The sequence below is a fragment of the Penicillium diatomitis genome, assembly GCF_028827545.1.
Source record: "Penicillium diatomitis strain IBT 30728 chromosome Unknown utg000005l_segment0_segment0, whole genome shotgun sequence".
In the NCBI taxonomy this organism is placed as follows: Eukaryota; Fungi; Ascomycota; class Eurotiomycetes; order Eurotiales; family Aspergillaceae; genus Penicillium; species Penicillium diatomitis.
The window spans coordinates 2,604,236-2,629,513 of NW_026623177.1; the positions used below are offsets into that span (position 1 = coordinate 2,604,236).

General features: G+C 51.5%; 4 protein-coding genes across 4 annotated transcripts; 2 read left to right on the top strand and 2 right to left on the bottom strand.

Annotated features, from left to right (window-relative positions):
• Window positions 1–8,684: 8,684 nt before the first annotated feature.
• Window positions 8,685–11,259, top strand: N7539_005365 (KilA-N domain-containing protein; the record flags this gene model as incomplete). Its single annotated transcript, XM_056934967.1, has 4 exons — window positions 8,685–9,327; window positions 9,426–9,632; window positions 9,730–9,862; window positions 9,948–11,259. Coding segments are annotated over 4 exons (2,295 nt in total), but the record flags the coding sequence as incomplete, so codon positions are not given.
• Window positions 11,260–14,863: 3,604 nt separating this feature from the next.
• Window positions 14,864–16,375, top strand: N7539_005366 (uncharacterized protein; the record flags this gene model as incomplete). The annotated part of the gene is made up of 3 exons (XM_056934968.1): window positions 14,864–16,050; window positions 16,134–16,183; window positions 16,236–16,375. 3 exons carry the CDS (start codon window positions 14,864–14,866, stop codon window positions 16,373–16,375), a joined length of 1,377 nt encoding a protein of 458 aa, XP_056790162.1.
• Window positions 16,376–17,640: 1,265 nt separating this feature from the next.
• N7539_005367 (DUF803 domain membrane protein) lies at window positions 17,641–20,156 on the bottom strand (the record flags this gene model as incomplete). The annotated part of the gene is made up of 3 exons (XM_056934969.1): window positions 17,641–19,344; window positions 19,436–19,556; window positions 19,615–20,156. 3 exons carry the CDS (start codon window positions 20,154–20,156, stop codon window positions 17,641–17,643), a joined length of 2,367 nt encoding a protein of 788 aa, XP_056790163.1.
• Window positions 20,157–22,846: 2,690 nt separating this feature from the next.
• On the bottom strand, window positions 22,847–24,881 carry N7539_005368 (putative Patatin-like serine hydrolase; the record flags this gene model as incomplete). Its single annotated transcript, XM_056934970.1, has 3 exons — window positions 22,847–24,098; window positions 24,171–24,750; window positions 24,815–24,881. The coding sequence occupies 3 exons, from the start codon at window positions 24,879–24,881 to the stop codon at window positions 22,847–22,849; spliced, it is 1,899 nt and encodes a 632-aa protein (XP_056790164.1).
• Window positions 24,882–25,278: the final 397 nt, after the last annotated feature.

Here is a 25,278-nt window from a genome sequence, read left to right on the forward strand (position 1 = left end):
AATCCCGCGCTTTGGTGCTGAGGAAAAGTCCGGAGATGGTCGCTCGGAAGGGGCCTAGCGTGCGTAGTTCCTGCTGACAGCCTGGCACCAAGATAGCGTCGTGACTGCGGAATGGTCAGATCAGTCTCACGGTGCATGATCCTCTAGCTTTCTTTTTTTTTCTTTGTGGGTTGAAGAGATCAAGAGAGCATGGGAGGAGCGTTGACTTTCGGTCAGATCTTGCATTGTCCGATCGGTGCAGGATTGATTAACGATGCATGCGCTCGTGACGTTTGGGTCGATGTTGTGTCGGGTTGGTGATGTTCACATGATCGGGCAGTTTGGTTCTATGTCTCGGAGTCGGTTGTGACGTACGAGGATGGATGGATGGACTTGGGCTTCATCGAGCTGGAAATCGAGTGCTCACACCCAGCCGGACTGGAGTCACAAAAAAAGGTACTCAAGCGTGGATCGCGAGTCTCCACACCAAAAACAAAGCGGGTAGTGGTACTACGGTACAGTGTACTACAGTACTGGGCAAAGACCATGGCTCCGTTTCTCCCCGATTGTGAGGCCGATGGTATACCCGACATGATTCACAGCGTGCACCCAACTCGTAGCAGTGCGCCACTGAGAATTGTCATCTGAGCGGATGATGATGACCATATACTCATAGAGTATCAACTACCAACACTCCTGTCCATGATACCTTGGCCATTTCTATTAGAGCCAAAGGCCATGGTTAGATCCAGATCGGCGTGGCTGACGAAATTTTCAAATCGCCCCGACACATTATCTCGCCAAAGGGTTGTGCACCGGCTTTCACTCCATGTCTTGTTTCACACCGAGAGAAGAGAGCGATGCACGCTGGGCCAAGGGTCATCTTAGCGCCCCGACCCTTAAGCGGCATCCGTGCCCGTGAACAGATCGGGAACGGATCCATGGTGCAATCGGGCCCTATTCAACATTCCATCGATTTGGGGCGTATGCCAGCGGGGTCCCGGTGGTTGCTTGGCACTGAGCAACTGAGAAGCTCACAGGATGGCTTAGGAGGACCGAGACGTCCATGGAGGGAACTTCGGAAGCGCCCTGGCCCGGGGGGTTTGTTCTGACCAAACTGCTGTCTTGCCGTTGCAAGTATGATGCGCCAATCATTGAGATGGGTTATGTTAAAATCGCATCATTTGTCATGGATGGCTTCTGATGATCCTTGATTGTTTCAACGTTTCAAGTAAGCTTAGAGAGGGGATGACAGCTATCATCTTCTTGTGTAACACGAATCACTCGATGTGGGCAGAGTAGTTCCTTGACTACGGTCTAACCTGAAGAAATATGAAAATGTCAATGCTTTTAAAAATCATCGACCTGTCAAGTCGGAGTACCTTGGTCGCTGATCATTGATCGAATGTTGTTGAAAGTACGGAGGGATATTTTTCACTAGCCTCGGATCAGGAGTGCCTATTGAGAATCATCAGCAGGACCCTCACCCACAGTTCATCTCATATACTACACGTACATAACCACATCACTAAATATACCGTCATGAGGTAGATCCTCTTTTGACAGGGAACGGCTCCTTAATCCATGGATGTCATTTGACTATTGACTAAATGCCACAGTGGCTATCTTCAGTCTCCACCGTCAAAATTATATGCACCATGCAAGGGGTATTCGTCTCTCTGGCACTGATCGGAAGCAATGAACATCACCCGCAAAATAAGCGGTGTACACCGGTCCAGCATACGAAAGTATAATCTCCCCCATCACTCGCAACCTCCTTCATCCAAGGCAGCGATCATAGTAATTAGTCGAAGGCCAGAGCTCATCAGACGCTTGGCTTGAGAACTCTGCCCAGAGCTTCTCGTCATGTCCCCGTGCGCAAAGAACTCTGGTTTCGCGTCTGGGTCCATCAAATCCCCTTCCCTGCTCCATTGAAGAGAAAATCAATCTTGCTGACCCTCCTCCTCCACCCTTCATAGGACCAGCCAGACAGGGTTTGCCAGACTAGACCTAAAGTTGCAAGAGGAGGGAGGAATAGGTTCTGTTAGCCTGAGGCAGGCCGTGTACATTTGTACAGTAGTACAGTTCACGTTAACTTACTCCTAAATACTGGAATAGTACTACTGTGATTGTAGTTCCGCCACTATGTAACTATACTAGTTACTACTTACTAGTTACTAGTTACTACTAGTAGTAGTGCATAGCTTTCGCCGTTGTCAAAAAGCGTCTGTCAAATCGCTGCGAGAGTGTCCGTTCCTCCATTCGATTCTCTCGTGCAAATGATACATCCGAGTCTAATTGCTTGGCCCCCAATCAAGTAGTTGCGGCAGTGTAGATCCTGGCCAGCGCGTTCTAGGAAGTTTTTCCGGTGCGCACACTCACTGTGGACACGGCCCACGGCACCACAGGGCTTGAGCCTTTCGGATAACCACCTCGGTTATGTACCGTGGAGTTAAGACGATCCTACAATAACGGGTTTATTCAACAATGGCACTCTCATCAGTCCAATCACCTTGACCGTCCTTCATTTTCCCGATCATATCCACTGACTATCAAGGAGGTCACTAGAGTGGGAAGAGTACTGTAGCAGTGATCTTGAGCACGAGCCCATCTCGCTGTTCTCTTTTCCATTTTTATTTTTTTTTTTCTTTTTTTCCCTTTTTTTTAATAACTCCCAGCAATTTACAGCACAGTAGAAATTAAAGACCCTAAACCATCTTAGAACTCCACACGGTCTCGTCAAGCAAAGAATTTCAATCTCGGCCGGACAAGTCCTCAACTGACGCGGCTACAGAGTCCTAGGATTCCTCCCACTCCCCAGAACGGGGCGAGCCCAGGCTTGTGCAACGAACAGGGATCCCAAGAGAACAGACCCTTGATCATCTTCAGCCACTCAGTGCGTGGTCTCCTCTGAACCACTGATTTTCTCTCTCTTCCCCTCCTCGTCCCAGCACTCTCTCGGCCATCCCTTGGAAGCGACACGCCATGGGCCCTCAGACCGCCTTCTCGTGGACTTATCCTGGGCTGCGTGGAGGCGATCGATGGGAAAGGGAGGGGGTTTGGCAATTCTTCGATTTCCTCTATAGCCGGAACGTTGAATCTGGATGGCCTGGTAGAAGTGACGGACCTGGGTTTCCTCTCGTTAGCTGGAAGGACGAGAGTGGGATTTTTGTTGTCGAATTGAATAGTGGTGGGTGTTTGTGTGCTTGGCTGAACTACTAGGATTCGTCTGCTGATGGGTCAGTTGAAGGTCTCTGTAAGTGTATAGACTTTGTAGGGGCACTAGGGTGTAGTAGCCTGTTGCTACTTAATTTAGTGCTACAGGTCAACAATACTTGGTCTTACTACTAGCTTACCGTTTACAGTCTACACATCTCGACCAAGAACGGGAGGACCAGAATGACCATCTCCGTCATAGCGCCAGCTCACGGGCCACATTGTGATTGGTAAAATGTTTCGAGACCGCCACGAAGAAACAGAAATAGTGAAAAAAAAAAAAAAAAAAAAAAAAAACACAGAAGAGTTTAAAAGATAGAAAGAAAAAGCGAAAATGTAGGTGATTATTCAGAGCAGAATTATACAAAACGAAAGCAAGAACAAAAGAATACTTCTCCACCGGTCCAGACCAGGAGAAATGACCTCCTGTCTTTTCGCGCCCGCCCTAACCTTCTTCCGTGCTATTGTGCAAAGGTACCTCTTTCTCTCCCAGCTCCTGTCCTCCGTCTCTCTCATCCCCCGCCCGTGGCTAGCCTCTTGTTTTCGCTGGTCGCCTTGTGCAGCGTGTGGCAGATTTCTTGACCGGTGACTGTGTAGTTTGTACCACTACCCTGTTACCCACTAACTACCCACTCCCAGTACCCAGTACCCAGTACCCAGTACCCAGTACCCAGTACCCACCACGTAGTCCCAGTATCCCTTCCCGGTACCCACAGCGTCCCAGGCCCTTTGCACTTTACAGGATATCCAGTGTCAGTGTCCACCCTTTCCCCCCACTTCCACTCCCAGTTCCACCCAGACCAGACTTCTCTCACAGCCAGGACCGTCGGCTGGAGCCGTGGTCTGTGGGCTCTGGGCTCTGGGCTCTGGGCTCTGGGCACTGGGCACTGGGCACTGCGCAGTCGGCCATGGCCACTGGTCCGTGGTCCGTCCTCCGAGCCAGCAGCGTAATTTCCACCACCCGAGCTGAGAGATCGACGGGCCGCGCATTGTGCGTCCGAGGCCGACCCAAGATATCAAGGGGTTTAACAAATAGGGAACTGTCAACAGAGTTTGGGGGCTAACACTAACAGTGCCAGGTTGGCAGGTACTGGTAGTGACTAGGACACTGATAGCTGGTACGCAACTTCTTTTACTAAATCGGGCAGATGTACAAATATGGCTTCCCTAGTCGACGTGCTGTGCTAATGGGCACTGTGCAGACCTGTAGAGCAAATACTATAACTATACACGGCTATTCAGTCGGGACGTGGAGTGACTGAGGAAGGATATCACGATAAAACCTAAAACCCAAGTCATGGAGTTTGAATAATCCGCGTGCAATGACAGCTGATGGTACATCTCCTATAGTGACATTGGGGGCTACCTATCGAATTACACGAGAGTATGTCTTCTTCATTTGGAATACTAGCCTTGGGTGTCTTCTTTTTTTCTATCTATCTATCGATTACCTGCAACTCTTTTTTCCTAGCGCGCTAAAGAGAGTTTCATCCGTACGTCTACGACGAGTCCAGATCGCAGACAGGGTATTAAGTTATGAACTATTGACAGTCTTACCGTACAGTACGGACGTACAGTAGATGAGTTGACCATGGAGATGAAAAGACTTGGTGATCAAGGGAGGGCTCCTTCTGTGTTGCTCACTGGAGAGAAGTTTACTGGTAACCTTATTGTTCTTGTCGGTCTGTGGTAGATCCAGAAGTGGTGAATACCGACCTCTGGGATGACCTCATGTCAGGTCTCAGCTCACCCATGGAAGGTTCCCGCATCCTCAATGCCAAAGTCGCAGCTAATGTTGTTTTCCTCCGTCCACGGGCAGCTCTACTCCAACTCTAACCGAAGATGAAACTCTCCACTGGCCGTAATCGACCGTGCAGCCGCCGGGCTCTGCAGGCGGTTATGTCTTGCACGGTTTCTCTGTCGATCCGAAAGCCTCTTTTCCGGAGCTCTGTCTTTGCGAGTCATCACTCCTGTATGATGAAGAGCCAGGTTCCCGCTGACTTCTGTTGCTGATCGCATGGCTTTTCTGGACCAGGGCGAACCGAACCTCTCCTGGGTACCGTTCCTGGTGACAGGTCTGGAATCTGGACCAGGAACTCCAGCAGCTTTTTCGGAGGGGGCGTGGCTGTTTTTCTTCCGCTCTAAATTCCTCCCCGTCGGGGCCCATCCCTGGTTCATAGTGGGACCCGCGCTCGTGGAGAGGCCGTCAACCATGGCTCATCCCTTCCGGAGGAAGCACGGCCGATGCTTCCTCATCGACAGATGATTTGGGTTGACTCGCCAGTGCATCCAATCCGGACCATCATATCCACGACGGTCCTGGTGTCAAGACTCATAATCAGCTTAGAGCGGTACACCACGCCGCCCACTGCTAGCAGAACAACCGCCACACAAGAACCCCTCTCCTGACTCCCTCTGGTCAGTTCCCCGATCGTGTTGCTTATTCAAACAGTCTCTTGTCAACGACGACTCTTTCCAGTCCTGATATCAGGCGAGACAGCTCGATCTTGTTCGACACTCGATCATGTGTTGACCCCGTCGCCCTCATGACTCAGGGTCATCCTAGACCCGACCCCAGTCACCCGTGTCTGTCTGGTCCATTTCCCCGGTGTTTTATACATCATATCATCGACGAGTATCTGCTATCATGATATCAAATGATTGCATAGCATAGTCCGTGATCATCACCCTGGCTAGAGACCACTCACACTAGCGATCCCGGTCCTTTTATTCATGTTCCTACCACGACAATCTCAGTCTGGCAGTCTGCACTCTGCACTCTGCAGTGCGTGGCGGTAGGGATCGGACTCCACTTGATCACGGCGGGCTTATCCCGGACGATCAGCGTTTTGCTGGTCACACAGACCAGGATCTCCTCAGCTTAGGGGGTGGATCCTCTCCTCTCTCGCGCACACACTCCCGGTCTGTTGATCGGTTCTCCTCTTCCCCCCTCTCGTGAGACCCGGGCGCCGTGAGCTTTGACTCTTGACTCCGTCGGAAAAGCAATGTGATGGGTTGCTGTCTGTACATAGTCTCACCACTCATAGACCGTCAAGTATCTGTTGCTCTTGTGATGGTAGATTGGAGACATCGAAGATGGATCTCGCGAAACGGTGATTCTATTCTGTTATTCTCAATCGTACCCATTGAAATATTGAAAGAATACGTCCGATGCTTATCTTTATCCCTGGAGGTGTAGATCTCCGTTTCTTACGAGGATGCTCGTAGCCCTAATCAATAATACTGCAGTTCTTCTCTGTCCATGTCAAGTGTTCTACTCATCTCCTGAATTTGTGACTTGAACTCTTTGTATATTCGGGAGGTGGTGGTATCTTGGACTGCCATTTGAAGAACATCGATTAGGCATCTCATCCTCGTTATTCGTCCTCTAGAGTAACCATCATTCGATCATGTAATAGTCATTGACAGTTCCATCCTTCTCCACCACTTCGGTCATAATCGCGCCCAGCTATATTGCCTTTGGATTCAATTATTGGCATTATAGCTATCAATGCTCACGAGCAATTTCCTTCACGCTCATTGACTCTACGTCCAGGATTGAATGGGATTGGCTTGATCGCAGGGGGGAGAAATTCAGAATATGCTCCTCTCTCTCTCTCTCTCTCTCTCTCTCTCTCTCTCTCTCTCTCTCTCTCTCTCTCTCTACCTCTTTTCTCACCCATGTCCACTTTGGGATCATTCAATTCTCTTTTTCAAAAGATTTTCCCCTTTTTCCTTTTTGATATACCCTTCCTTGCTTGGTGGCGGTTGACTCGATCACCGGAAATCTAGTTGGCTCTTTTCCTTTCTGTCTTTCTTTCTTTCTTTTTTTTTTTGGGGATGAGTTTATTGTTTATTTTGAATGTTTTATTTATTTTTTATTTTTTGGTTTACCCTTTTCCTCACCCTTCCCCCTCTCGTCCTCTGCTCGTCTTCTCCTCGGCTCCACCGACACTATTCTATTTCGGTGGGCACCTCAGGAGTTTGAAGAGTTGCAACTTGCTGCAAGTCAACACAAGCCCCAGTGATTCTCCCGATATTCCCGACCTTCGCCGTAACCCTCTTGCTAGCATTTAGCAGGCCTCCCAGCCACCTTTTTTCCAAGATCGATCAGACTTTCCGTTTCCCCAGCTGTTTTTCCTTGTTAATTTCAATGAGCGCGGTGCTGCGTCTTCCATGACCCTTCCCCAGCCCATCTCCCGCTAGAAAGGATCACCTTTTGGTTACCACCACCCGCCCGACTTGCAGCTCGGCAGCTCTGCTCTCTGCCTCTATTGTCCGAAACAAACCACCCTGCAGGTTTATTTCCACCTCCCCGGGGAGTGCTTATTTCCCTCCACCTCCACCCCCCAAAGAGGTCGTAGAGCCCCCCACATTCCTCCAGGCTCAGGCTCTTTCCTCCTTAGTCATCTCAAGTCACCTGCCGCGCCTTTACACGGTCGTCCTCCACTGATCGCCTTTCCCGCCCTGCGGCTCTGATGCACGCCTCTGCCACCGCAAGTGCCACGGCCAACTGATCTTGTTCGCTCTCAACTGCCAATTCGCTTTCCACAACCACCACGACCCCCCCCCCCTCTCCCCCGCCCTCTTCTTCATCTTCCACCACGACTTGCTCTTCCTCCCTCCTCCATCATCATCCTCCTCCTCCTCCGCAGACACCCAACCCCTCCCCCTTGGGTCGCTCTCAATCTCAAACCTGCAGAAAGGTGTTGCGTTTGCTGCACGCCAGCCTTTCACGGCAGAGTTTCTCTCGTTTTCCTCCCATCCTGCTTCCCGCTCCGTCTCGCCTTATTTGACTTCGGCTCCCCGCAACTTGCATGAACATACATCCGCCTTTTCATGTTTGCCACGACTGTTCATGAACATTGATGCCCCTCCATACGACGCTTTTGATTCTTGCTTGCTGAGCACCCTACCTACATTGATCCTCTGCGTTCTTGCGATCAATCACGCCCCGGCCTTGATTTTTGATGATTACGTCGGACACCACAAACCCAAAACACAAGTAAACAAAAGCGACTGACACTGGCTGACTCGAGTATCTCAACTTGGCAACCTTTGGCTCCCATTTTTGCTTGTTGGATATCAAGTCCACTCGAGCGTGTGAATTTGTTCTTTGAATCCTGCAACCACCCAGCGCACTCTGATTGTCTTTGCATCTCATCTTGCATGACCTAGCGACAAAGCGGAATATCGGCCCCCACTGATCTCTCTGTGAGCTCACGCCTCTGCTTGCATTCTGATTTTCCACCGGTTTACGACTCAATTCTGTTACGCAGCGTTTCAATCGCAGCACATCTCTTGCAGTGTTTCTTCTTGCAACTCAAACGACCCCCTCCCGAAAAAAAAAAGCCAGCTCCATTCTGTCTTCCAGCATCAAGCTTGCAGACCTTCATCCTACAACCTGTCAGCTCATCCACGGCTATCCCTGATCAATTTCTGATTTTGTGATTGCCACAAGCCGAAGCGCTTCCTATCCTTTACCTTAGATCCTTTGTGCAACCGAAAAGCTGGAGCTGCCATCGATCTCGCAGGTCCACACCCGCGGCCCTGCTGATACCCCTTGGTATAACCAACACGCGGCGGAACGGCCATTGTTGTCAGGCGATCGATTGCCCGCGCTCAGTTTGCCGACCGCCACCCAGGCTCCGACCCGTACCCTCACCTCCTCCTTTTATCCCGACGATCGTGGCTCGACTGGTACCTCAAGTGCCCGAACCAGTTTGTCTGGTGCCTCCACCGCTCAGGACCCCCGAAGCCCACCGCCATCTGCAGACATTGCCCAGGGTCGGTTGTCGTTGGACTCTGAGTACACCATTGCATCCTCCGACGGATATTATCCCAGCCCGACTTCTCTCGGCAGCATGAACCACTCTCAGCCTTACATGGACGTCCATTCGCACATGTCTTCGGCCCAACCATACCCATCCCAAGCTGCTACCTCCGGCACCATGTCGCACTATCCCTACCAGCATCAGCCTCCGGTCCTGCAACCGGCATCGACCTACGCCCCCGTCACCTATCAGCAATATGCGTATCCCAATTCGGTGACCTCGCCGCCATCGGCCCATGCTCCCCCAGCGAGTTCTCTCAGTGGCCAGATGCCGACGCAGTTGTTACCCCTTCCCCAAGGTCAGTGAACGAGGAACAAAAGGATTGCCCATGGAGCAATTTGTGAGACATCTTGATTTTTTTGGTGGGGTTTTCTTGACTAATACCGGACAATCTAGTGAGTGCCACAAGTAACCATTCCAGTGCCGCACCGTCAGGATATGGCAATACCACTGGTTCCCCCATGCAAGGGTTTGTGTACGATCCATCGGGTCAAGTGGCGCCACCCGGCGCGAAACCAAGGGTCACGGCAACTCTTTGGGAAGATGAGGGGAGTCTCTGCTACCAGGTGGAGGCCAAAGGTGTTTGTGTGGCTCGACGAGAGGGTGAGTGAAGGCTTCCAGTGTGGAATAGGCAAAACCGCTGCCGATAGCCACGACTTGCTCACTGTGCTGTTTCTATGCTAACTTGTGGGATCTTCAGACAACCACATGATCAATGGAACCAAATTATTGAACGTCGCCGGTATGACCCGCGGTCGTCGTGATGGGATACTCAAGAGCGAGAAACTGCGCCATGTCGTCAAGATTGGTCCGATGCATTTGAAGGGCGTTTGGTAAGTGTCATGATATCGAAAATCGACGAGACAGGAAGGACAATGGAGATCGTAAGGAGTAGTCGCTAACGTCTGGGATATACAGGATTCCATTCGAGCGGGCTCTGGATTTTGCAAACAAGGAGAAGATCACGGATCTGTTGTATCCCCTCTTCGTGCATAACATTGGAGGCCTATTGTACCACCCGGCCAACCAAAACCGAACTCAGTTGGTGGTCCAAGAATCGCAGCACCGACGCATGGAGGGACCGTCCTCTGGGCCGCAGCGTACGACACCAACTGCCCCTCAGCATTCCAACCTTCATCATCAGGCTCTGCAGACCCCAATGTCTTCGCACATGCCTCAGCCGTCTTCAGTAGGAGGAGGATCTCGTCCGGGTCTGGAACGTGCCAACACCTTTCCTACGCCCCCCGCCAGTGCTTCTAGCCTGATGGGAGTCACCAACCAAAACAGCTCCTATGAATGGGGTGGCTCTGTGCCACACTCCCAGCCCCTTTCGATCGATACCACCTTGAGTAATCAGCGATCCATGCCGACGACCCCTGCGACTACGCCGCCTGGAAACAACATGCACAGCATGCCGCCCTATCAAGCTCAATCGGGGTATGAAAGCAAGCCCTACTATTCCGCTGCCCCGCAGTCACACTCGCAGTACGCTCCGCAGACGCCCATGACACAGTCGGGCATCTCCAGCTACGGTCAATCTCTTCCGACTATGAACAGCTACTTAAAAAGTGAAATGGCGCCCCCCACCGGTCGCACTGGTGATCACGAATCTTCCGATCTTAAGAATCACCGTTACACCCAAGGAAGCGCTTCAGACCGCTATGGCCAGGATGCGTCCGACGAGTCGGTGCAAGACCAAGAATCGGAATACCTGCAGGATCAAGGGTCTAGTTACAACAACCGCGGCGCCTACACGTACACTGCCAACACGTCTGGATCTGCGCTTGGTGGTGAGCATGCCCAGCTGACTCCCGAAATGACCGGATCTCCCCAGCAAAACGGCTCGGGTCGCATGACTCCCCGAACCAGTATCAGCGGGCCGGCCCCGCACTGGGCTTCCGGATACAACACCCCTCCGCGTCCCCCACTGGCTCCATCGCTGTACAACGCCGTGAGCGACACGCGTGGTACCCCGGCGAATGGAGGTTCTGACCCGTACTCGATGCCATCGACCTCCAACCCTGTCTATCCGACCACAATGAATGGCAGTATGGGATCGGGCAACAAGCGTATGCGTGACGATGATGATGTGATTCGAGCCGATCCTGCCGGCGAGTTTGAAAGCAAGCGGCGCAAGACCATCACTGAGAATCCCCTCGGAGGTCCACTCGGTGGTGCACCTCTTCTGCAGCCCATGAAGACTGGTGGACCCATGGCTCGTCGTCGATGAGAAAAAAAAACATCGACTTGACAGCCGCATACGAGCCTTCTTCTTGAACGGTACTTTTAATGCATCACCCATTTCGTCTTGCTAAGGACATGGGCGCTCTCTCACCTCCGGATGGTGTTTGGATCATTGAGGATTCTGCTCTGGTTTTTCTTTTTCTTTTTTTTTTTCTCTTTTTGACTTAACTTCGAGTCTTTTTTGGGTTTTCATTTTTCTGGGTTACTCTTGTCTTTTGCCTTTGATAGACAAGTTTTTGCGGCATGATTCGCTATTTTTTGTGGCTTTGTTCTGCAAGAACACCCCGTGATGACATTTGCTTCTCATGATTGCAGCTTGCGCATTGCGTCAAATTGGGTGTCTTTTGTTTTTCTCCCTGTGTTCGCGCATGCTGTTTGGTTTCTTGTTCGGACCAGATTGGTTCATTCGGACACTGTTATTTCCTCTCTTATGAGCGATGCGCCCCAGAACATTGCATTTTCTTCTCCGTTTTCAGAATTGCAGTGCTTTTCCCATTATATGAGAGGCCCGCTCTCCATGCCACCTGGTTTCGTGCAATGGGGATTTGTGATGATGAGACAGATGCATGAGGCTTTGAAACTTCAGACCATGCAACGCCTTGCTCTGCCACGCCATATACGAATCATTTGCCAAATTCTTGTGGGACGGGGAGTTGGCGGCGGATGAGAGGAAACAATGAGTTGATCGAGCAGGAATCTGACATCCGAGATCTGTCGTTGAAAACTCGGATGCTTTCTTTGAGATGTTTGTGCAGGCGCATCCCTTGCCATATTCATGACTATGACGATACGAATTCCACATGACGAATCCATTATGTTTTTTACACAGTCAATTGTTGATTTTCTTTCTTTTTGGTGTTTTTGTGTGGTAGATTGTAATCCTCGTTCATTCGGCATGGAGCTCCAGACAAATGCTCTTCGATGTCTTGAGGCATTCGAGAAGAAGCACGCAGTGTGCACTGTGCACGAAGCTTGAAATTGCCAAAGTGTGCCGAAAGACAGTTCAACAAGACGTTTCACCTAACCATGAGCTTGAGCTCCAGCTTATCGCTCGATTACCCCATCCCGACGCTGGTCTTGCCGTTTACACAGTGGACTCGGAAGTCGCGACGCCCAATTCTGTACGTTGTAGACTTTTCCTCTACTTACTCAAAAGCTGATCGAATGCCTCGTTGCCGCGAGGTAGGTGTTCCTATCCGTCGTATTGCAGGGTAAGTTATCTGGTGCCATCCAGTGGGAGCTGAGTACATCATCGAGGGCAAAGATCATGGCTGGCATTTGGGCCGGATATAGGGCGAACTCTCCATCGACGAGCAACGAGGCATATGTAAGCTTTGAAAGACGCAAAGTTCATTGTCTTGTTTATTAACTTTATCCCAGGGGAAAGGTGCTATCTACTACGCTTTGGCCTTGGGGGAAAAAGAAATGGAAGTCGAACGGGCTATCTCGAAAGCACGACCACGAATGATTCATCATCGATCTATCTACTCCTAGTACCAAGGGCCCCCGATACCTTCACATCAGATTGATTACGTCGTCCTTTTTACTAAATACAGGGTCTTGGTTCTGTCTGATCTTCATACCTGGCGTCTCGCAAGTGTGCTGACGCCTTAAGTGATAATGTGATTGTTGATCCACACGCCAACCGGAATACTTGCATGATCGACTGGGCAACAGGCTTGTATTCCTCTGTCCCTGCAACGGCTCTATACGCAAATACCTGAATTATTTCCTTCGTTGCAATCGGGTGACGAGGACGTGATGGAGAAAGAGACTTTGGACCTTTGTCGCCGCGCTATCGAGGAAAGTGGTTCGACTCGATGGCTGATATCCTCACTCGGCCAGTGCTTGATGGCAAGAAGAGCCCTATCAGGAACGTTGAAACTGAATGCCCAATTCGCCTTAGGAGCGAGGACTTCTCACAATATGAGGCTGAGATGGATGTGCTGGGGGGTATTTCTATCATTGGTCTTTCGTTCATGAACTACACGAGTGTGACTTCAGTCCCAGTAGGCGGTATGACTTGTCCAGATTCTTTTGCAAATGCCGAATGATCGAGTGATCATTTCAAGCTTCAATTTGACAATTCAGGTTAGAGCGAGGAGCAGCGAGTTTACATGCAAAGGTCTGGTCTTATCAGCGAAACCGCGCGCTATTTATTTCCCTTTTTTTTTTTTCTGTTTTTCCTGAACTTGAGCTGTGAACTCGATTCAATTCATCAGGTAAGTAAGAAGCCCCGATCAGAATATGATTTAACGTATTGTCTACGACCTTTGCATTGAACGTCACGCAGGTGCTTTCCGAGCTACCGAGGGCGCGTGCAAGACTTTGTCACACGTACACTGAGACTTTCCCGACCTGATAAGAGAAGATCTAGTCGGAGTAGATACTAGGTATTAGGTACTAGGCACTAGGGAGACAGACCGACGCAGAAAAGCCAGAGACTGTTTGTTGTCTCAGGCAAGCCCATTTTAAGAGACAGTTTGCCAGTTCATGCAGTCGCGCAGCAATGGAATGGATTCTCCGCTGTCTCACTTTCTCTTGCTGTGGGCATCAGATGGACCTTGAGAACGTCGCCTGCTCTTTCATTTGCTTCCAGATTTCAATCAGATCGAGAACTGCACGCCGAGTTGGGAGGGGGTTCGAAACACCGCTTGGGTAGTCGTTGAGGATCGCACGCTTTTCTTGGAAAGCGGATCGGTAATAGGAGAAGGGAAAGGTGATGAGCGATTGGTCGGCATTCACGATATCATCGTGCTACTTGACGTGGCCAGATCGAAAGCCCAGCAGAGCGTGCTGTGATCCTCGCCCTCAAGTGCAAGTTGTTCTGCACGTGAGATGTATCCAATGTCCCTTTCTTAAGAGTGGATATGGCCGGGGAAGCCATCAATGTGGCTTGCTGTACGGTACAAAGACTTGATTTGGAAGTGGATCTCATCCGATCTCGGACCGGAGAGTAGTTTGTCGATCCGTCATGCACAACCGATCTGATAACCGTCGGTATCGGCATGTCATGGCCGCCTTGAGCCTTGTAAATGATGAGCATACGTTCATGGCTTCTGTTCGACGCTCACACTCTGGAAAGATGCTTGGCATTGGCAGCTTTTGCTATGCCCAGAATGGATTTCATGACTTCTTGCAAACGTGGTCGATTTGTTGCCTTTCCATCGTTATGCGGCTCATTCATTCCCCTCCACGTGACGTAGCCCCGACCCTATCCCCGAATCGGCAAAACGAAAACATGCGCTTCCTTGGGTCCGACCAGGGAAACTGGAAACTTGTCCCACGAGTTTTCTCTCTCCAACGTCACTCAGAGCCTTTCTTTTTTTGCCCCCTTCCCGCTGAACTCTGGACGCGACTGGACGCGTTGGTTCATGCAGACCTTTGACGGCGACAACAATCTGACGACGTCTTTCACCTATCTCGTTCTCAGCTGAGATATCGCCCGCAGTCAATCAAGGGTGCAGGCTACTACCGCATTTACCCCGGCCTGGTCAATCTGCACCAGTCCAGCAACGATACCACCTCCCCCTCCTTTTCTTCCATGCGTCCACCTTCTCGTCAAAAAGCGACAAGAGAATTTCCTTCCCATGTGCAACCCACCAACTGCCCAGCGGGTTCCACCCCGCCCTGACCAAAATCCGACAGAACCACAACCTCCAAGACAAAAACGCTCTCTATCACCCAGGAACCACCGCATCTTTGACCCCTGGAATTCCGCCTCATCAGGCCATCAACGCGCCGATAGCGGATATCTTGGAACCACTCGATGGCGGGACACTCGCATTGCGAAACTGAAGCAGCAATTTCGCGGAGAAGATTGCTCGCGTGAACAGCTGGGTGTTCTGGGAGATGACGATTTCAAATTGGATGCCTTTGGTGGTGGTTCTTGTGACGATAGAGAAGCTGTGAGTGGGCTGGAGAGTGGATCGAGGGAGAATGGGGTGTTGGGCTTGGCAGCTCCTAGTGGGAAGGGCAAGTGGGAGTGGATATCGGATGAGGAGGCCAAGAGGATGGAATGGGGAGTGAGAGATATTCGATGCTTCATGGGTGTTGGGAAGAGGAAACCCAGCGATGCGCTACAGGGGAAAGTGCTGAATGAGAAGAAGAAGAGGAGGAGGAGGAGGATCGATGAAGGCGATATCCAGCGAAGCGAATTGAGACCAGTCGAAGAGATGGCGACGACCATTCAGAAAGAAAAGCCGAAAAACCAGCCAGAGGAAGATACGAACAAGGACACGAAGAAGCAGAAATCAAAGAAGCCTCGAATGTTCGATGAAGTCGACAACATGTCAGTCGACTCGTCAGCAACAAGGATCTCCGACTCGACTTCCTCTTCAAATAGCAGCTCACCAACACTCATACCTGCAACAAATACGACAACGCCAAACCCACCACCGGAAAGCCAACCAGATCCCGAATCCCGAAGCATGCCAAAACTTCCAACTCGATCCTCCAAACCTCCTACCTCCGCCTCCGTCTCCATCCCCATTCACAATACCATCGACTCCCGCCTCACTAAAATCTTCACGGGGACAACAATCTACATTAACGGCTCAACATTACCTCAAATCTCCGACCACAAGCTCAAGTCCCTCCTCGCCGAGAACGGAGCCACCGTCGCCATCGCCATGGCTCGCAGAAGCGTCTCCCATGTGATCATCGGGCAGCCCGGGACAACGGGCCACGGATGTGGTGGTGGTCTCGCTGCAAGAAAATTGCAGCGAGAAATCGAGAGAGGGGGATGGAAGGGAGTCAGGATCGTAGGAGTCGACTGGTGAGTACAATATCTCTCCCTCCAACGCTCTCATCATCCAAGCATCTACAATCTCCCACATATGGCATTATCATACTCCTCAGCGCTCCAAATCAACATTTGACCACCCGTGACATTTTCTTCGTCGCGGAAAGTCTACCTCTGATCACCCTTGAATCCTGAACTTCGAGACCTGAAAACCCCAGTACCTAATGCGCAGTCCATCTCTCATCACAGGGTCCTCGAAAGCATCAAAGCAGGGAAACGCCTTGCGGAATCGCGCTTCGCCGTAATGAGCGTCGCGTCAAAGGGTCAGAGAAGTGTGGCTTCTTTATTCGGAAGGTGATATGAGACACGTGTGTATGGATGAGATTGGATTTGCTCCATGATCAGATTACTGTTTCCCGAGAACGCGCATATTGAAGATACCCGTTTTTTGTTTGTTTTTGTGTTTTTGTTTTCTTTCTTAATATTTCAACATTGTCTGCTTCTACCGTGCATCTCAAAAACTAGATGAAGACGGCCGGGAAACCCATTGTCGTATAGAACAACGTAAACAGGGACGTGGCCCAACATGGACGAATGAGATAGTTATTTTCCTCATTTCAATCATTAACGTCGATCTCCATTTAACCCTGTAACGCCGTACTCCCCAACGGCTTTCCAAAAACGCACCCGCGATGATACACACGGCGCTAATCCCGCCTCTATCTCCAGCTCATCTCCCAATCTATTTCGATTCCAGAGAGACCGGCGAGTCTCCAGTGTAACGGCCGGTTAGGGTCCTTACTTCCGTATCGGTCTCTGATGGATGTACGGGTTACCATATTGGCACCCGACCTGGGTACCTTTGAATTGAGTAGCGTCAGCACCGGACTTTTATGGCATTTGCCGATCATTTCAGTACTTGCAATACTTCATGTCCAGGGTTACTTTGCTTGTTCACGGAGAGGATGCGCTTTCGGTCGGAGCCTATCAGTGGCGCGGTTCATATGTCAATCATAATTCCATTATTTCATGTATCATGGCAAGGACAACCCGGTCGACAGGTCTTTATCTATACATCGTGTCTTGGCTCCCACATTGTGCGTCGAGAAGGGAAAGTTTTACAAACTCCACAGGGAAAAGATGAGAAAAAGCAAGCAGACAAAGACGAGAGAGCTCCCACAAGGGCGGACACAAGAGCCAAAGCAATAGATCGGGGGCCCCTGGGCCAACACAGAGGCCTGGGCGAAAACCAGAATCAGAATCAATGTCAATAACCAAAGACAACAAGCAAGTCGATATCGCTCAAAATACTATGCAAATCACCAAAGGTTGGTGGAGAGGTCAGGGTGCTCTTGTCAAAATCGTCCAAGTACCAGGCGACATAAAGCAAATGTTGTCCAGTCATCCAGTGTCATCTCGGAGTTTGGTCGGGGTCGGGCGAAATGGCTGGAAAGAACTGAGTCGCCGACCACGGATGAAAAGGGAAAGAAGAAGAAGAAGGAAAAAAATGTGCAAGAAAGACGGAGAGCGCTCGATCGAAAAGATTTCATCATCTTTCTGTGTGAGTGACATCCCAGTTGGTCGCTATCTCCCCCTTGTCGATTAAATCGTCGCGTTCCAGGCTCAAAGGAAGGACCCCTTCTTTCCTCTTCGAGACAAGTTGTCGTCCAAACTGTTCGTCTCTGTGGTCTCAGACATATCTCGCCGCCATCCACCTACATGTGTGCTGGGGCCTGCTGCGGCTCCGGACTCAGGCGTATTATCGTCGTCACGAGCTTCAGTCGAAGAGAATGATACAGCCCTCGGGTCAAAAGAATCATTCGAGACAGATCGCATGTTGTCCTCGAGGGTGAGGGGCGTGTTGTCAGGCAGAGGCGGGAGCGGGTTCGGATGACGATGCGCGGAGAAGGATGAATGCGCTGGCGGAGGAGCTCGCGCGTGAGAAGACGAGTTGGTCCTGGTTCTTGAGCGGGGATAATCATAGCCATCATGATCGTTCATATCTTCTGGGGAGGCGGTCGCTTGTCGGTTTTGTGGGAGATAGTATGGGTTCGAGACGTTGCCCGACTGCGCGTATATAGCATGGTGATCCTCATATGGAGGGAATGCGGACGTGGACATGCTCGAGACAGAGTCGCCATGAGGTCGGCCGGAAGGCAGTGGTCGTGGATGATGTACGGCAGGGTGACTGATCTCAGCGGCGTCGGAATCGGAACTGGACCATCGCTCTAATTTTTCGCCGAGGGCTTCCTCTGCGGTCCGCGAGTCTCCACGGACCAGGCCAAGTTGCTCTTCTTCAGTGGCAGATTTGCGAACATCTCCGTCAACGCCATGGTGACGGCGCAAGATACCTCGAGGGGGACTCTGCACGCGTTTGGGTGATGGTGGCTGGCTTTGCGCCTTACGGCGGTTAAACATGCTGTTAAATGAAAATTGACGACGTGCAGCGTACGGCGGCTCGATGGTGTGATGAGATTGCGGTCGGCTATCGTCTTCCTTCTCGTCCGCCCAGGCAATAGACCGTGGTGTGTCGCTTCGCTCGCGACCTCCAAAGCGAAAAGCAGGCTCCTCGAGACTGCCACCGGCGCCATGATATTCGGTGTCAACGCCACTGTTTCTGGTGGTCATCTCGGTAGCGTCCGCTGCCGTAGGATCCTTTCCGTCAGCCTTGTGCAGGGAGAGCCAGTGGCCCGACTGGAGCACACTGGCGAGGAAATTGTGTCCGCCTGCTCTCGAGCCAGGACGATCCTCATGATCGGTTCCCTCGGCAGGCAATCTGGCCATCCGCAGAGGAGGCACCGGCGATGCTGGCTGTTTGATCGAAGGGGTGCGTGGTGTCCTCGGACGAGACATAGTAGGACCTTCGCCAATGACGGTCTTGCGTCGACGGATACCATCCCACTCGATAATCTCGTTTTGGCCGGGCGGTTTCAAAAAGTCTTCTTGCTTGTCATGAGCAAAGCGTCGCACTTCATCATGTTCATTGTCCCGACGTGTGGTCGAGATGCGGCGCAGAATTGAGGCAGCACCACGGATAGAATCGGCCTTGGGCTCAAATTCAGGCTCTTCCTGTGCAGCCACCTCACGAATTTGATCCAAGTCACCCTTGAAGACGGCGGCATCGGGTACATCCTTGGCAGATTTGGACAGTTGAAGCAAGACAACGCCAGCGCAGATCTGTAGGAAACCCATAATCACAGTGGCAATTTGAATCCCACTTCCAGAGAACCCCTGGAACAGAATCGCCGAGGTGATGATGGTCGCACTGGTGAACATGACATAATACGTGGGTGTCACGAGTGCGGCATTGAACAAATTCAGCGCTTTCTGCAGGGACAGAGTTAGTTTGTGGCTCATGAAAATGTTCAAGTGACAAAAGATAGTAAATAGCAGGAAGAAGGTAGAAAGGGTTGCATACATTGAGGTAGATGATTTCGGTCAGCAAGGTGCAGACCACGAAGACAAGCAGCACATAAAGGAACCAGTGCTTGAACTGCGACTCCCCCTCGAATCTGCGCAAGGATGGCCGAACCAAGACCCTGCGTGGCCACGACACTCAGTCCGCCCACCATACTGCAAATGCTGATGTAGACGAACATGCTCTTCTTGCCGTACCGGGGTCCTACCCAGATCGCAGTGACAGCCGCTCCAATCAGGATCACACCGGTGTAGGTGAGAAAGCCCGGTGCAACGACAAACTTTTGCATCCCCTGAATGTCACTGACCGACGATTGCTCCGGGGCATTCATCGCAATCACCACTGATCCGATGATACACGAAAAACAACCCACTTTGCCCACGAAACTGAGCCGTTCTTTGAGAAATATTGCCGACAGAATGGTGGTGATCACCACGGACAGCGCACCCAGCGGAGTGACCAGAATCGCATCGACAAATGCGTATGCGACAAAGTTACAGATTTCGCCCAGAATCATAAGAGTCATACCCAACCACCACCAAGCGTTTTTGAGATAACCGTATCCCTCACCGGCCTCTTCGTTATACTTTACATTCGCCTTGAGAAGGCCAATTTTTTTAATCACAAAAGAGATGCCGATGAACACTCCTGATGCGACTGCTAGAGACACACCCACGGCTTTGTAGATTGGCGGACGACCGGTCGTATCGGCGCGAGCCATGATGTGTGAAGCATGATACAAGCTCTGACTTGGATCCATGACAGGCGACGTTGAGTCGGTCGGTCGAAAGGAATAAGTATGGTTGGTGTTCTTGCGAGGGATAGCCGCACTGACCAGCAGTGATGAGGGAGCGACGTGGAATGAAGAGGGACGGCGTGGACCCAGAAGGATGTCGAAGAAAAAGTTGGCAAGCCGGCCGACTTCTCTCCGTTGAATGAACGCGGTCTGGCGACTAAGCTGAAACGTGAACGGACGTTGGGCGAACTGCTGCTCGACGGGCGCTTAATCGTAAACACAAAGTTGCGGGTCTCCCGTCCACCTCTGTATGCATGCGACTTTCACGATGATCGGTCGGTCGCAGGGCGATCCTCAATGACGAGCGACGTCGCTCTGGTCTTCCACAGCAGTTCTTGTGAGTTGTTGGAGGTTTACCCTTGACCCGAATAGGCCGTGGGGGGGGGTAATCAAGATCGAGGAATGCTTCTGGAACTTGAGAATGGAAGCAGCAGGCCGATCACCATGTGTGGACGGGCACTTTTAGTGGCGGTGCATGAGATTGTCCGGGAGCGAGCGACCGAGGTAAGTAATGCCGATAGAGGAGCTGGTAGTACTCCAATGGTTTCGCTGTACTCGGTAAGGTGGTCGAGTCACGCCCAAAGAAAGCTGGTGGAGGAGAGATTGAGAGAAGAAGTGAGAGGGAGAGAACAGACGGCGAACAACAACGGTGGCATCGAATGCGATCGTCCCACCAACCCAAGGTCCGCGGGAGATGACGATGATGAAAAAGGGGAAAGTGGGAAAAACAAAAGAGGCTGGGGCCTGGTTGGGCTGCGGGCTGAGGGCTGTGGAGAGAAAAGATATCCACAGGTCCACGCTGGACCAGAGGGTGGGTCAACTGGACAATCGCCCTCGAGGATGCGGTACATTTACATACCTGGGCGTTGAATAATGATACAATGTTGGTCTATAACCCCAAACATGTAGTGCCTATGTATATTGTTGGCGCAAAGCTCAGCGTGTAAGCGAGGATCGTACGTGTATGTAGGAGTATAGGTATCTGTCTAGGTAGTTTTAGTTGAGCTGGTAGAGATCTACTTACTATGTAAGATGTACTAGTTATGTACCTTTTCTCACGAGGAGATTCAAGTCAGAGCCATCAGTCGGTATCACCTCAATCAACGCTTGATACAGACTGCCAAGACCCACAAGCACTGAACATGGACTAGTCCTCTTCCTGCTAAATGAAGCACTGGACCTATCCGTCCGTATACTTGGAAAGCGTATTTACCTTCAACCAAATGAGACTATCAAAGTTCTCACGTACATCCAGCCTACTCATTTGATTGGCCTTGCCACCCATTCCGACACCTCAAAGACACCCAGGGCCATGCTCGACAGGGGCACAAGAGTCCACTCAACCAACGAGCATCTTCTCTCAACTCCTCGTTGCCCTCGCTTCCCGTGGGAGACTCGATACTGGAACGCCCCTCGACCCGCGGATGTGGTGGAGACTGGAGAAGCCCGCGAGGGTCTAGTCCATTAACAGTACCACCGGAAGGGCAAAGGGCCAAGGACTGAACCAGTGACATGACCCTGCAGGGACAACCGCGCGTTGCTAACCTAATTTTAGCTATTTATTTGAGTCTCAGCTTAAGTAAGACCTACTGCAGCCTTGGCGGAAGTAGTCCAGATGTCGCGATATTGATAGTAATACTATCTCACCTACACCACTACTAGACCGAGTCTAGTAGACTCGAGGACGGTAAGACAGAATGCTGTTTCAGGCAATCTTTGTACGAATACGCGGGGGGAAAACAAAAAGGGAAACAGGCATCTACTGAGTTACTGACTGTCCAGGTTGTCATTCATATGCTTGAGCGCGAAGCATAATTAAGCAGGAGGAAAGCACTCAGACCTTGTTGAAGTGACCCGCTCCGAAGGTTCGCCACTCGGCCTGCGCCTCGATGATGCAGGTGGTGTCTAGGTAGTTAGGTATAACTTAGTTATACTACCATACTAGGTAGTTGTCGTCACGGTATTCCATGCCGCAGGGTATCCTTATAGGGATGCACTCGATAAGTGCAGGAGAAATTCAAGACTTTCATCAGTAGTTTGACAGTTGACACCGTACAAAATACGCGTGTTGCCATAATGTACCACCCTAGTACCGATGCCCGGCACTGACAGAATCGTCTTTACTGTCAGTGTCTAGTTCCTGCGTGTAATGTGTAAAGCTTACATCCAGTACAAGCTCCAGCCATAACAGACCGCTATAGAAGATATAACAAGACTAACGAGCACAAAAACATCGTTCTCAATCGATCCTAATAGCCTAAGATATCATAGAAATTGCCAAGCTATCTGACCGACTGGAGGTAACACAGAGCACACGAAATGCGGTAAACAACCAGGTTCACGCCGGGCCATTGCTCGGTTCAGAGTGCAATTCACCAAGCCGATTGAAGGGTATCCAGGAAGAAAGAAAAGTAAAAAAATAAGGGAAAACACAGAGCAGAAACGCAAAAGAAAAATCATCACGGCGTGAGGCGAAGAAGCCAAAGGATTCGAAAAGTTGCTTCTTTTTTCCTTCCCCCCCCCCCCCCCCCCCGGCCCTTCCCCCCCATAACGCGAAAAGTAGACAGGCCTGTCCGCGCCCAGCGCGGTGCAAAGTTTTCATTAGTTCTCATTCCTCATCGCACATGGAAACTAGGCTTGCGCTGCCGATTGACCACGGGTGGAGGCTCATCCACCGGATAAGGAGGGCGCACTTTACCGCCAGCAACAGGTGCATGGGGCTGAGAAAAGAGAGGTGCGGGCATCGACACCCCCGGATCCTCGGTTGAAGGATAAGGTATCGGGGTTTTAGGAGGAATAGGCGGAGGCATTCCGCTGAGTGGCGACACATTATACGAAGGAAACTGGTCGTTGCTGCGCTGAGGAGAGTCCTGCTGTTGCGAGCCAGGCCGATCGGCCTCGTGGCTCGGTCGGAAGCCACTCGTCTCGCCGCTCGAATGCCATGTTGGAGATAATGGACCGTCTTGCGGGGTCGGATGCGCAGGCAGCGAATCGCCCGACGGAGGCGCAGTCACGATGACGGATGCATGAGGTTGGGAAGGAATAGTAGGAGCCTGGCCTAGAGGTGAAGGAAGAGCATCCACAGGTGATGCAGGGAGTTCAACGGCGAAGTGATTCGGCGGCGGTACCGAATAGGATGGATTGCGAGTGTGCACCGAGATCTCCTCGCGCTCCATGTCAAAGGACAAGTCATCCCGGTCGCCCCCTGCGGCCGCATGCTGAGCGAGGCGTCTGTTCATGCGATCGATCTTGGCAAACTTGACGCTTGAATCGAGAATCATCTTCTTCACCTCCGCCTTGGCCAGATATTGCCGCGTGTTGGTGCTGATGTCTGCCAGGCGATTCCACTCATTCATGCCGAACTCACCGACACCGACCTCCACATTGAAGCGATAGTAATTGTCCTTGGGCACCCCGCGCTTGGCAAGGATGTCCTTCAGCATTTCCTGGTGGATCGCCTCGCAGCCTTCAATCTTGGTGATTAGCCGCCGGCGCGCTTCTGCAAATGTGCCAGTCGCGGACCCAAAAAAGTCTTCCCACCATTCGTGTTGCCGATTATTCGTACCGGGCGGCCGCCGTCCGGTTCCAACACTGATGAAGACACCGACTTCGCGACCCGGCCATTCATTGACGACAGCCTCTTCGAGAACCTGGGGCGCAGGATTGTAGGTACCGGGTCCTTCATCGATAAACACATGCTGTCCGATTTGGATGGGCTTAAAGGCAAGTCCCGTAGCGGAGGTAGCGCGGCCCGCTTGCCAGATGGTACAATCGAACTCTGGCGGTGGTTCGCGACGAGAATCGTAGGAACGAAGAAGCACTGCTGATCCTCCGCGACGGGTACCCTTGTACAGCGCAGTCACGGCACTGCGTATCTGTTAGTATTTGATACCACAAGCAAATATGACCACGGTAGTTCGAAGTTCTCAAAAGACTCACGTTTTCGTTCTGAATTCCCGGTTGTCGTAGAGTAACGCCTCCGGGTTACCCCAGCGCAGGCCATTCAGGAACGTTGAGCCACGCGAGCTGCTTGGACTCTGCGGATGAGACATGGCCGACGTGCTGAAACTGCCACGGCTCACAGATCTTTGAGGCACAGAGCCCGGACTGTACGGGAGACTCGCCATGGATGCGCGAGCGTCCGTCCGGTTGGGTTGATCGTTGCCCTCCCCTTCGAAGATGGTGTGCTCGCGAACACATTCCCGGATCGCTTCCTCGAGTTTCGATGCCTTGAATAGCGTTGAGCGATAGGGTATGCCGGCGATCGTCTTGTCTGTCTCAAAGACTTTTCTTGTCATTCGCACGTAGACTTCCTTGCATGTCTCGAGATCCAAGCGTAGACGACCCAGCATAATCGCAATCAGGCCGCCCGTACCCGTGCCAGCAATGAGATCGAAGTGGTCGCATGGCTTGGGAATTTGATCGCGACGAGGTGGCTTGCCCTCGCATTCAACGTATGTCCGATACATGATTTCCTGAAGAATGATCAGCATGGAGTATCCGCGGACGCCGCCTCCATCTGTGTTGATGTTAGCGTTTCAGCTGCGCAGTAGGCAAACGCAGGAATTCGCGAGGACACGTACCGAGAGATAGAATTCGCAGCGGCGGACCCTTGGTGGTGTCCTTGCGACGCAGATTGACCTCGTCCATGGCGTCAGCAGTGGTTGGTTGAGGAAGACAGGAAAAATCTTCGTCCTGCGTCGTGGATGTAATGAGCCGTGACGAGGTACCCACGGCGGGGCTAATCAGCCTTATGCAGTTGGGTGGCGAGGGAACCAGGCACCTGACCGATAGGAGCAGAGCAGAGCGCAAGGTAATGAGAGACCACGATCAGAGTCAACCGAATAACGAGGTGGATGCCGAGCAAATGTGATGGGCTGCACACTTGATACGCCGTTGATCTGAACGATGCCAGCTGAACAAGGAAGAGGAAGGCAGACTTGCAGAACGAGAGAGGAACTCCTTAGTGTGGCTAGCGGCGTTCGGTCAATTGACCGCGGGGTCCGGGCATAGACTGGAAGTATGTACCACGCGACGCAGAATCTCT